This window comes from Zootoca vivipara, chromosome 4 (assembly GCF_963506605.1).
Source record: "Zootoca vivipara chromosome 4, rZooViv1.1, whole genome shotgun sequence".
Classification (NCBI taxonomy): domain Eukaryota; kingdom Metazoa; phylum Chordata; class Lepidosauria; order Squamata; family Lacertidae; genus Zootoca; species Zootoca vivipara.
This window is the reverse complement of record NC_083279.1, coordinates 1,801,190-1,813,732: the sequence shown is the minus strand read 5'-3', so window position 1 is coordinate 1,813,732 and position 12,543 is coordinate 1,801,190. Positions and strand designations below refer to the sequence as shown.

General features: G+C 53.3%; 1 protein-coding gene across 6 annotated transcripts in view; it reads left to right on the top strand.

The window, feature by feature from the left end:
- The first annotated feature begins 7,673 nt into the window (after positions 1–7,673).
- Positions 7,674–12,543, top strand: part of PCDH17 (protocadherin 17) — a 146,700-nt gene continuing 141,830 nt past the window's right edge. For all 6 annotated transcript variants that reach the window (XM_060273305.1, XM_060273306.1, XM_035114634.2 and 3 more), the window contains exon 1: positions 7,674–11,237. In XM_060273305.1, the coding sequence (XP_060129288.1) occupies positions 8,637–11,237 (2,601 nt within the window). In that variant the 5' untranslated portion in view covers positions 7,674–8,636. The remainder of the gene's footprint in view (positions 11,238–12,543) is intronic.

The window sequence follows — 12,543 nt, the reverse complement described above, 5'->3', positions numbered from 1 at the left end:
GGACTCTGTGGCTACTTCTGCTGTGAGCAGGGGGAGAAATTTGCTCAGTTTGCATTTTGAACTGACCCGATTCTCTGGCCCAGAACTTATACATGAACTGGAACACAGCAATCAACTGGATTACACAACACCATTTCAGTTTTTTTAAAAAATGTGCACAACATGACTTTTATGGAAGAAATGGATTTTTAAAAAATGTGTATTTTAGGGGAAGAATGTGTACAAAGTGTATATAATATGTGAACAAAGTTTGAAATACAGGTATAAGTATGTGTGTATCTGCAAATAGTGTGATTACTCATTTCTAACATCATAGTGCTCATGTGTACAGGCAGTGTGTATAGGCAGATAAAGGCACACTTTAAAGCTGAGTCACGAATGCAGCTGGGGTGGTAATGTCATCTCATTTTCCCATGGAGCAGCACATCTGCCTTTCTTGGCCCTCTCCCTCCCCTCTGCTCCTGAGTGCCAAGTGTTGTGCTGCTTCTAACCTTGCACTTGTGCTTCACAGGGAACAACGGTTCACCTCCTTGGAAAGAAATGGCAGCTGCCCTCGTGATCCCAGTCTGGCGCACTGAGAGGATGTGGTGGGATGGGAATAGAAGCACTTCCTGTTTGTGGGGTTCCAATGACAAAGAGAGTAATTAAAAACACCAGGTTAAAACGAAGCACTTTTATTCCAACAGGAGATACTTCTGCATTGGCTTGATTTTCCCATTGATTTCCGTGTGGCTTTGGGGATAAAGTCCTCCGCGTGCTTCCTTAGAGCATATGTGTCATGGACTTGCTGCATGCAGAGCAGTAATGGGAAGCCCCGACTGGGGACTTTGGTGGAGAGTGTGCTAAGCCTCAAGTTTTAAATCCAGCCCATTCTTTCGTTATCCACCCCACAGATGTAAGTCACAGGGATTCATATATTTAATTCCTGCACCAGTGTGCCCAACTTCAGAGTAAAGGTATCTTACTATCATGCTGCATTGTGCATATGCTTAGCTGAATTGTGTCCTTTTCTAGTAGGCATGTCAGGCACCACAAAGTCTGGGTCAGCTAGAAGATTAATCATAGAAATATGCGGCCACAAATGGCAGGGACTGTATCTGCAAATATGTCAAAACTTTCCCCCCAAGTGTTAAGCTCGCAATAGGATTGCCTTGCTGCTAATTGGTATGTTTTCCTCAGAAGAGTGAAAATTCTAACCTTTTACTTGACAGATATGTGGGTAAAATGCCACATAACAATTTGAAAGCTTATCTACAGTATGCTCTTTACCATTTTTTGTTTACGCTTGAAACTCACACAACAATATACAAATACTGAGGAGGCAAAAAAGCACAAGCAAAAGTGTAACCTAAAAGGTTGTTTCAACAAATGCTTAAAGAGCCACTGGCAGCTGGTTTTCAGTGATGTTAAAACAAAACTGCTTTTCCTTTTTCCAAAAAATGATAGTAAAATGGCAATATTTTTGTCAGTATGAGATCCCCCCAATCCATTATCCCCTGATAAGCAAAGGTTCCCAGTTGCATGGAGGTTTCTAAGCAGGTGCAACTGAACACATGCAGAAGTCTCCTTCAGATCTTCATCCTGACACCTTTAACCTTCATGTGTTCAGGGAAAAGCCTGTGTGTTCAGTTCAAGCCTTTAGACTAGCTTGCTTGCTACCAGTGCTTTCTCCACATGGAGATCACTTGATGATCTAGTGAAGTATAAGTTTCATCTTAGTGTCCACCTCAACGACATTAATATACCGTTCTGCTCATATAGTATCATTATATATGTGGCACCACTATGTATAAAGCATAAAACATAAAAGGGTTACAGTATTTAAAAATATGACTCAATAATTTCAGCAAACCAGTAGCACCTTTATTTACTAATGAAAAGTCACTGGATAACTGCCACAACTTCTTTAGCACAACAAACATGAACATGTGAGGTAAAGGTTTGTGTGCATGTGTGTGTTGACACAATTTGCATGGAATTCTGGGGAACGGCATCAATTGCCAGAGCAAACAAGCAAACAAAAGAGGCAGAAAAATTCTAGAGAACCAATATTTACTGGGGAATTGTGGGTGACTTCCAGTGATGCCTGCCAGCTTATAGACAACCACTTGAAAAATGAGACTTCTGGTTTCTCATTCCCCCCCCCTACATGTGCCTTCCATGTGCCCTTCGAATCAGTTCTGGATGGTTCCTCAAACGTCCAAAACTGTCTGGTACAGAGGGAGAAGAGGAAGTAGAAGCCCCACTGCGTGAGCAAATACTCACTCCCATTATATTGGATCTCACCTCAAATTCCCAATGATTGCATTGCAAGGATGAGGTCAATCAGGATTGTAATTTGAAAATTACAAAAAAGAAAATATTTCCAATTTCAATGTTGAAAATTTTTATATAGCTAATAAAACTATTGCAATTCACCAAACAACTAGCATACCCCATTGCCTCCTCAAAAGGACCGATTTGTCAAACTTCCATAAACCTTATGGGGAAAAATGGGCAGTGGCTGTTGTTGGTAGTGGTCTTCTTCTTTGTTTAAATTGAACTCCATCTAAACTTTTTTGCTTTTTGCAATAATTAAGATGCTCATCCCATGTAGATCATGTCTCTATTCCACTATTTTGTAGTGGAAGATTCTGTGGTGGTAACAGATTATTATTTTTCTTTTGTGGGAGGGGGAGTTAAGAAAGAATAGGTACGTAGAACAACATGACGCATCTCAGTTATAAAACCTTCTAGAATTCCTAAATAAATTATAGGGTGTAGCATGATAGTCTTTTACATTAGAAACAACACAGCATTTTGGTCCATTAAAGACTAGCATAGCAGATTTGTACTGTAATGAGTTTTGCGGACTTTAATCCCTTAGTCAGATGCATGACATGTTATCCTAGGGGAGGAGGGGTGGCTACTGTGAACAGCAACGTCAGAGAGATAGCAAATGCGGAAAAGCAGTTGTTGATAACACAGACATCCTGGCATTGGCAATGCCATTAGCACATACAGTACTGGGGTGCTCCTTCTCAGTACCATTCTAACCTCTAGAAATAAAAGCCCATCTAACTTTAAAAAACAAACAAACAAACAAACCCTGAAACCCCCCCTGTTCTGCGAATGATGCTGCCACCCGCCCGTTTCAGTAGTTTTTGAGACGCCACCCGCTGCGCCTGGTTCAGGGCATCCCTTGCTCCTTGCCAGAGAACATGCCCCCAAGGCCGCGCTACTGGCTCTGCGCACTAGAGGGAGGCACAGCCTCATCTCAAGGCGGCTCACCCCCCCCCCTTTCCTATGGAGAAGATAAAGCACGGCCCAACTTTGCAAGGTGCATTGCAACCACCGCAAGCAGCAGCAGCACAGATGAAACACCCGCCCGCGGCTCGCAGTTTTATCTGACTAGACGTTGTTGTTGTTGTGAATTTGCAAAGTTGCGTGACTGGCTGAACGAGGGAAAGAGGCGTGGGCGCTGCAGCAGGAGGCTTTCCCACCGCGCAGTCCAGGATCTGATTATGATCCTGGGAGATCCTTTCTCAGCCAATCGCATCCTGAGTTTCAGTCTTCTCCAGCGCTGCTCAGTGCGATGCTACTTAAGCCGCAGCGAATGGATGCATGCAGGACGTGATGCGCTTTTGTGGGTTTTGTTCCCATTTCTTTCCCCCCGCCCCGCGCGCGCGCGCGCGCCTCCCCCCACCTTCTTTTTGAACAGTACTATATCGGCTTGATAATGGCGAGCAGCAGCAGCAGCAGCGCCGTTCTGCACGGCTAGCTGTCCATTTGCAGGCTGCCGAGGGGGCTTGGCTGGGGAGACGTCTCGAGGAAAGCAGGATCCGGAATGCAAATCCTCCCAAGACACGTCCGGTCTCGGACTGAGATCTATGAACAGCGTCACTCGAGAAGAGTCCCAGCAGTTATCCTGGGAGAAATCTGCCAAGCCCCAGAAAAAAAGAAAAGAAAACCCGGCCCTTTAGATAATTTCCAGGGGCTTTTGTAATTGCCCTCGCAATCTGATATTCTCTTCCTCCCATCCTTAAGTGATTCATGTCAGTCTCCCACACGGGAGTCATTCACAATTTATAAATGGCAGCCTGACTTTAGTATTTATGAATCGAGATCAATGCTTTAAGCAATCAAAAACGTTCACCTTTCCCCAAATGCCTCCTGGAGGGGGCGAGGGCGCGTTATTTCCCTGGAAGTTTATTGTTCACAACTAACACCTCCAACCGCAGCGGAGGGAGGGAGGTCCAGAAGGCGACCCTGCGCGCCTCCCCTCCTTTTCCTTGGGGGGGGGATTCCCATCCCAGCCCTCCTCTGCTGCCCGCTTTGCTTCCCTAGACATCGCGCTGGAGGCAAAGCGAGCGAGGCGTTCTCCTTTCTGCCTTGGACCCTTTTCCATTCTCCTAGTCCTGGTGGAGGACAGGGTGCACCTGGGGAAAGCCCCTTCCTGGGGCAATAAGGCACGGCGTAGCTGACGCCGACGCCATGGACTCCGGTGGGGTGCGGATTCCCCCTCCCGCTACTGAAGACTGGCGTGGCAAAGAGGAATGAAAGGGGGCAAATGGGCATCCCAAGTGTAAGGGGCTTAACGCCTTTCCGTGCCAGGGCAGGGCTTAGCCTTAGAGAGCAGGAATAATGAAGAGAGCGCCCTTGGCCAGGCACACAATGCTTTCCTTCCCCAAACTGCCCTCACGTGTCTTGAACGGAGATTTCCAGAGCAAGTGACGAGCTGCCGGGATCAACAGGGCAGCCTTGACCCCCGATGCGTTTACACATCTACTAGGACTGGGAGAGCCGGGAGGAAAACGACGCCTGTTGTTTCTGGTCCTTATTGAGAAGGAAGGGGAGCTATAGACCAGGGTGCCGAAGACCGGTCTACAGGATCTCAGCTCCCCGCCCTTCTCAATGGGGACCAGAAACTTGTGTTTTAATTACAGCACCCAAAGTTGACGGAGAGCTGCGTGCCTCGGGAGCCACGCCACAGACTTGCAGCCTTATCTCCGCCGCTGCCTGCCTGCCGACCGCAGTGCACCTAGTTTTTAGTTGATTAAAAACATTTTAAATTCGCGCCTTAACCTCAGGAGGGTTTGCCTGGCACAATTCATTGCGCTCTTTGAGTAGCGGAGAAAGGGGACTTTGCGCTGGACTGAATCGGATCATCTTCGCCTTGTCGCGCTTTTGCAAAAGGGTGACAGAGGTGCGCTGGCACCCTTGCGAGTAGTTCGGTGACCTCTTCGCTACCTTCTCCGATGGTGCTTCCCATAGCGCTACTCCCGCGTCCACTGCGCGGCTGCTTGAATCGCGCAGCTTCCCAAGAGAGCGAGTGCGGAGCTCCTCGAGTCCCTTACACCCCAGGCTCATCCAAAGGACGCCTTGCAGGGCGCGGGCAGGCCAGTATGCCTTCCCCCTAGGCTGGGGGCAGAAGAACCCGTGGGAACCTCAACCCCCCCTTATTTTGCAACAACCATCAGTCAAGAAAGAGGTGTCGTCGAGAGATGCCCAATGGGGTGCTGCTCACTGCAAACTGGCAACAGGTTTGCGTTGTGTTTTCTCATGTGTTTGGAAATGGCAAATCTGGATTAAACACAACAGAGGCAGGCGAACGTGGACGAAGCTGGCTGCACGTGGACCCTGCGAAAGGGCGGGGGAGCTGCATAGATATACGGTGAGGCGCACCCACTCACCCCGCTGGAGAACATTCCCCCCCCCCCCAGTGTAGAAGGAGACGCCGCGTCACCCGGCGCACGCGAAAGAGGCGGCGGCGCCGCGTCCCGCTTTTCGCTCCCGCTTCTCCCATCCGAGTCCCTTCCCTTCTCATCAATGACAGCGAAGCCGGGAGAGGGGGTGGTGGTGGTTCTGGCCCCGCCCCGCGGCAGCCAGGCACTCGCCCCTCATTGGAGGCCAGCCCCTCGGCCTCCTCCGCCATTGGCTGGCGAGAAATCAGTATCAATGTTTAAGCGGCGGCGTGAGGTGAATAGAGTCAGTCGGCAAGACGGAGGCGGGAGCCAGCGAGCGAGCGAGGGGCTGCGCGGCTGCTGCTGCATCCGGCGAATGCTGCAGAAAGGGAGGAGGGGGAGGCGCCGCTGACGATCCTCCTCCTGCTGCTGCTGCTGCTCCTCCTCCTCCTCGGCTACATCCAACTGTTGCATCTGCCTCCGGTCTTCCCAGCCGTTACCTGCTGCGGGATCGAAGCGGGATGGATTTGCTCGCTACGGGCTCCGCGCGCCCTCCTGCTGCGCGTGGGGTTTGACCCACTGATCCACCCGCCAGAGGATTTTTTGCTTTCAGGCGGGGGAAGCGACCGAAGCAGCTTTCGCCTTCCAGCGGATTGCACATTGCAGGGTTCGCTCCTGGCCCTTCCATCCTCCTCAGGACTTACGTAGAGATGCAAAATAACAGCAAAAGAAGATAACTGCTTCTCACGTACATCCGAGCAGCGCCGAAACTTGCCAGAGCTGTGCTTTTCAGCTTGCGTGTGTGCGCAGTGCGAGTGTGTGGCGTGTTTCTCTCCCGCCCGCCACCACTCCATCCGAACTCTGGGTGTTTCTATCACACGTGATACCCAGGAAAACAAGGGGTCACAACAACATTGCAGTGGATCCGAGACCAGCACCCTCCCCACACCTGTGCTCCCCCCCCCAGCTCTGTGTGGATTGCAACAAATGGCATTGTTTTTAAAAGCAGGCTCTTTTCCTGCTCCCACTCGGCGCTTCTGAGACTGTAGAATTGCATCCTCCAGCCCCGACTGCCGGGGGGGGGGCGTCTTGTGTGTCCAGAGCCCAGGAAGCTGCAACTCTGGCTTGCCTGGGAGCAACGTGAGGCGCTACTGATTCTTGCTCGGCGAGCTTCGAAACACCTGCAATTCTGGTTCTGGCTTCCATGGACGACAGCTGGGAGAGAGTAAAGACTGTTCTCTGAAATCCTGACATCCAGTCCAAGGGAGGGAGGGAGTCGTGCGTGTGTTTGTTTTAAAGACCCTTCATCCATCCATAACCCCCCCTCCCGCCAGCCAACTCCCCCCCCCGCCTTAAAAATCTCTCCGCATTTTACAGACACGTATTTGTTTAAAAAGCTTGTAAAAAGGCACCGAAGAGCCGTGGCTGCTGGCTGCTGCAGCCTCATGTTTTTCCCTCCCCGTTTCTGAGAGCATTTTTTAAAAAATGAAAGGATTCTAAAATATTTTTTTAGCGAAGCTGTGTGAAACTCTACTCGGTGAAGAGGACAAAAGTGGCATTTGCGGTGGGGAGGAGATGGAGGCGCAAGGAAGAAAAGAGGGGCGATTGAAGGCGCTGCCTCGTGAATGCAAAGGCTGTTTTCGCTTTTAGGGAGAGACTCCTTGTGCGCCTCTCTCTCTCTCTCTCTCTCTCTCTCTCTCTCTCTCTCTCTCTCTCTCTCTCTCTCACACACACACACACACACACACACACACACACACACACACACACACACAGCGCCCACCTCTCGCTTTCCCCCCTTCCATTCTATGCGCCCAGCCATGAGTTGCCTGTTGATTTCCTCTTGACGGCCAAGACAGAGAGCGAGGCAGGCAAACTGAAATTAAACTGCAGCGAGGAAAGTGCAGAGCTCTTGCAGACACGCACAGAGGCAGCAGCGAGAGGCAGAGGCGGGCGGCCGAGGGGCTCGTCGCGGTGGCGGCGAGGGCGCCACGAGCAGTAGCGGCGGCGGCGGCGGCTCCTCCCGATCTCCCAGGCGCAGCAGCAGCCCCCTCTCCGGCGTGCTTCTGACGGGGCCGGTAGCTGATTTATTTATTTTTTTAAACTGACACCTCCTCCCCGTCTCGTTTTGCCGAGAGACCCACTGCAAATCCGGAGGAGGAGCGGTTCTGGCGGGCTCTGAATCATCTCTCTCTCCCCCCCCCCCGCTTCCTCCCGGAGGAGGATCTGGTGTGTAGGACTTACAAACCTGCAGAGATCCGGCTCTATCGGGGGGCTTTTGGACACCGCGCTCTGCCTCCCCTCCGATTGAGAATATTATTTCTGGCGCCGCAGGAGGCGGCCAAGCGGGCGGCGGGTCCAGGCTGAGAGATGCGGTGCTCGGCAGCAGCGCAGCCGGTGAGATTGCATCGGCAACTGCAGCAAGAGGCTCGCTAAGGAAACCCGGCAGCCGGAGCCGTCAGGCGTCGCTTCCCCGCCGCCCCCCCCCAAGACTTGGCCGAGCGACTGCGGCCCCCTCCCAGCCCGGCGGCTGCTCGCCCCTCCCTGGCCGCGCCGGCGGGGCTGCGCTTCTGGGCCAGGCGCCTTGGAGCGAGGAAGCTCTTCCTTGAGAACACGCGCGCACTCTCGCCGCCGTCAAGTCCGTGCATTGGAGGATATTTCTGCTTTGGGTCCAGAAGAGAAGCTGCGGGGTTCTGAATTATTCTCTCCACCCCGAAGTTGGACGCCGCCCGCAAGGGGGATCCGCCAGCCGGAGCCAGGCGCCCCCGCGAGCTGCCTCCATGGTGGGGCTGGCGGGTCTGCGCGGATCTTGGCGAGCAACAGGTCCTGGAACTTGAGCGAGGCGAAGGCGGCGGCGAGCCGGGGCGCAGCGAGGCGGCGGCCGAGGGGGCGGCGGGCGCGACGACTCCCGGCCGCGGGGAGCGACGGCAGAGCGGGCGGCCTCGTCAGGGGGCTTCGTCGGCGCGCCCGGGGATGTGGCCCCTTTCGGCCTGCTGCTTGCTGCTGTGCTGGACTCTGCCTGCCCTGACGCTCAAGAACCTGAACTACTCGGTGCCCGAGGAGCAGGGCGCCGGCACAGTGATCGGCAACATCGGCCGCGATGCCCGGCTGCAGTCCGGCGCGGGCGGCGGGTTGCCGTCCCTGGAGCGCGCCCGCGGCTCCAAGTCCACCTTCCGCGTGCTGGAGAACTCGGCTCCGCACCTGCTGGACGTGGACGGCGAGAGCGGCTTGCTGTACACCAAGCAGCGCCTGGACCGCGAGGCTCTGTGCCGGCGGAGCGCCAAGTGTCAGCTGTCGCTCGAGGTCTTCGCCAACGACCAGGAGATCTGCATGATAAAGGTCGAGATCCAGGACCTGAACGACAACGCGCCCGCCTTCCCGTCGGACCAAGTGGACCTGGACATCTCCGAGAACGCGGCGCCGGGCACCCGCTTCCCGCTGGCCAGCGCACACGACCCGGACGCCGCCGAGAATGGGCTGCGCACCTACGTGCTCACCCGCGACGACTACGGCCTCTTCTCGCTCGACGTCAAGGCCCGCGGCGACGGCACCAAGTTCCCCGAGCTGGTGGTGCAGAAGCCGCTCGACCGCGAGGAGCAGAGCCACCACACGCTCGTGCTGACGGCGGTCGACGGCGGCGACCCTCCGCGCTCGGGCACCGTGCAGCTCAACGTGCGCCTCATCGACTCCAACGACAACAGCCCCGTCTTCGAGGCCGCCTCGTACGTGGTGGAGCTGCCCGAAAACGCGCCGCTGGGCACGGCCGTCATCGACCTCAACGCCACCGACGCCGACGAGGGCACCAACGGCGAGGTGCTCTACTCGTTCAGCGGCTACGCGCCCGAGCGGGTCCGCGAGCTGTTCAGCATCGACCCGCAGACGGGCCTGATCCGCGTCAAGGGCAACTTGGACTACGAGGAGGGCGGCCTCGTTGAGATCGACGTGCAGGCGCGCGACCTGGGGCCAAACCCCATTCCGGCCCACTGTAAAGTCACCGTGCGCCTCGTCGACCGCAACGACAACGCACCCACCATCGGCTTCGTCTCTGTGCGCCAAGGGGCGCTGAGCGAGGCGGCTCCTCCCGGCACCGTTATCGCCCTGGTGAGAGTGACGGATCGGGACTCGGGCAGGAACGGGCAGCTGCAGTGCCGGGTGCAAGGGGATGGCAGCGGGGGGGACGGGGCCGTGCCATTCACCCTGGAGGAGAACTACGACAACTTGTACACCGTGGTGACAGACCGGCCTTTGGACAGAGAAGTGCAGGACGAGTACAATGTCACCATCCTGGCCAGAGACGGGGGCAACCCTTCCCTCAACTCCACCAAATCCTTCTCTGTCAGGATCCTGGACGAGAACGACAACCCTCCCCGCTTCAGTAAGAGTCTCTATGTGCTGCAGGTCCCTGAGAACAACATCCCCGGGGAGTACCTGGGCTCTGTGCTGGCCAAGGACCCAGACCTGGGGCAGAATGGCACAGTGTCCTACTCCATCTTGCCGGGCCACGTGGGCGATGTCTCTATCTACACCTATGTCTCCGTCAACCCCACCAATGGCGCCATCTATGCCTTGCGTAGCTTCAACTACGAGCAGACCAAGCACTTTGAGTTCCATGTGTTGGCCAAAGACTCCGGCTCCCCCCACCGTGAGAGCAACGCCACCGTCCGCGTCACTGTCCTCGATGTCAATGACAACGCTCCTCTCATTGTCTTGCCAGCCCTCATCAATGACACCGCCGAGCTCCAGGTCCCAAGGAACGCTGGCGTTGGGTATCCCGTGGGCACTGTCCGTGCCATGGACAGCGATTTTGGGGAAAGTGGGCGCCTCACCTATGAGATTGTGGAAGGCAATGAGGAGCACCTCTTTGAGATGGACCCGACCAGTGGGGAGATCCGCACACTGCACCCTTACTGGGAAGAGCTGAGCCCTGTTGCTGAGCTCGTGGTCAAGGTCAGTGACCATGGAAAGCCCAGCCTTTCTGCAGTGGCCAAGCTGATTGTGCGGGCCTTGGCTGGACCTCTGCCTGAAGCAGGTGAGCCCCAGGTGAATGGCGAGCAGCACAGGCGGCCCCACTGGGACCTGTCCCTGCCTCTGATTGTCACCCTGAGCACCGTTTCCATCATCCTCCTGGCTGCCATGATCACCATTGCCGTGAAGTGCAAGCGGGAGAACAAGGAGATCCGCACCTACAACTGCCGCATTGCTGAGTACAGCCACCCCCAGCTGGGTGGAGGGGGTGGTGGCGGAGGTGGGGGAGGAGGCAGCGGCGGGAGCAAGGGCAAGAAGAAGAAGATTAGCAAGAACGACATCATGCTGGTGCCCAGTGAAGGGGAGGACAGCCGGGGGCCCCTCAATGTCATGAACGTGGTCAGCAGCCCCTCCTTGGCCACTTCCCCCATGTACTTTGACTACCAGACCCGGCTGCCCCTGAGCTCGCCCAGGTCGGAGGTGATGTACCTGAAGCCTGCCTCCAACAACCTGACTGTGCCGCAGGGGCATGTGGGGGGCCACACCAGCTTCACAGGGCAAGGGACTAACGTCAGTGAGGCTCCCCCGAGCCGGATGTCCATAATTCAGGTAGGAGATTTTTAGAAATCACCCGAAACTCCCTCACTGCCCAGTTGCATTTTAGGTCTGCAGTGAAACCTGCTGAGAGGCCTCTCTCCAGGCATCCCCCAAGATGGGTCGGCTCAGGGTTCAAAAACCTGCCCGCATTTGGGCCTGATTCTTGTTTCAGTTCATTGGTAGCAGGTTGATTGGAAGTTGGGTCAGCAAAAAAAAAATTGCATACCAATGAAGCATTACGGTACTGTGAAACTGGTGCACATTTAGACCTAGAACCTCTATGTTTGATCAGGTTTCTCAGAATTGGAAATTGACCAGCAGAGGTGCTTTGTCTGAGGTTTCACTGTAATATTCCCAGGGAAAATGGGTAGGCCCATCCCTCACTGCTAAGTGGAGATGGTAGATATTGTTCAGTTAAATAAAAAATATATCTACATATATAGGGTTTGATTTGAGGAAATTTGCAGATGCAGTTTATGTAGCTCTCCATTCGTGTATGTCAAGGTGAATTCTGTTTGCAAATGTGTGTTTTTATGTTTAGAATGTCCTATTAAATATATTTATACACAGAGATATACACATAATATTTATTTTTGACATAAGAGTACTGTGTGCCCTTGCCACTTTTTCTTCATGACCAAAAGAACTAAGCAGTTAAAAGAGACATAAAGTCTGCAGTTAGATTTGCTACATCGCTACTATCTGATGAAAGTTAAACACTTTGAAATTCCACAGAAAAGGTTTTCACCATGTGCCTTTACCCTCCTGTTGGCTCTGATTATACTTAACTTCAACTGGATTGAGAATATATGTTTAGCTGCGTATATGTTTAATTTATATGTTGAGCTCCACTTCATGGGATTCAAATATACAAGCAAATAAATAAAAAGGAAGCGAAGGCACAATATTTATTATTGGCATGAATCGACATTTTGATTTTTGCCTTGTAGCCAAGGACTTCAGACTGACTCTGCAGGCGTGCGTGCTCCTCATTTGATGACAGCAAATCAAATGGCGACTTGCATGTATGAATGGACCATCAGAGTTTGAATACAATGGATAACATTTTAATATTGTACATTCTCCTGACTATGGTGCTTTTCAGTGGAGTCAGTTCAGCCATTCAGCCAGCATTTATCAAGGGTTGCACCATTGAACTGTCTAGTAGTGTACATGTATGTGTGAATCAGCTCTGAAATGGGTTAATTTTTATGCTGCAAGTACCTGAAAGTGATGGCAAATGTTTGTGGAATGGCAATGATACAGACAAAATTAATTACTTTTAAAGTCTAGTAGAGACAGAAGCACATGCACAACT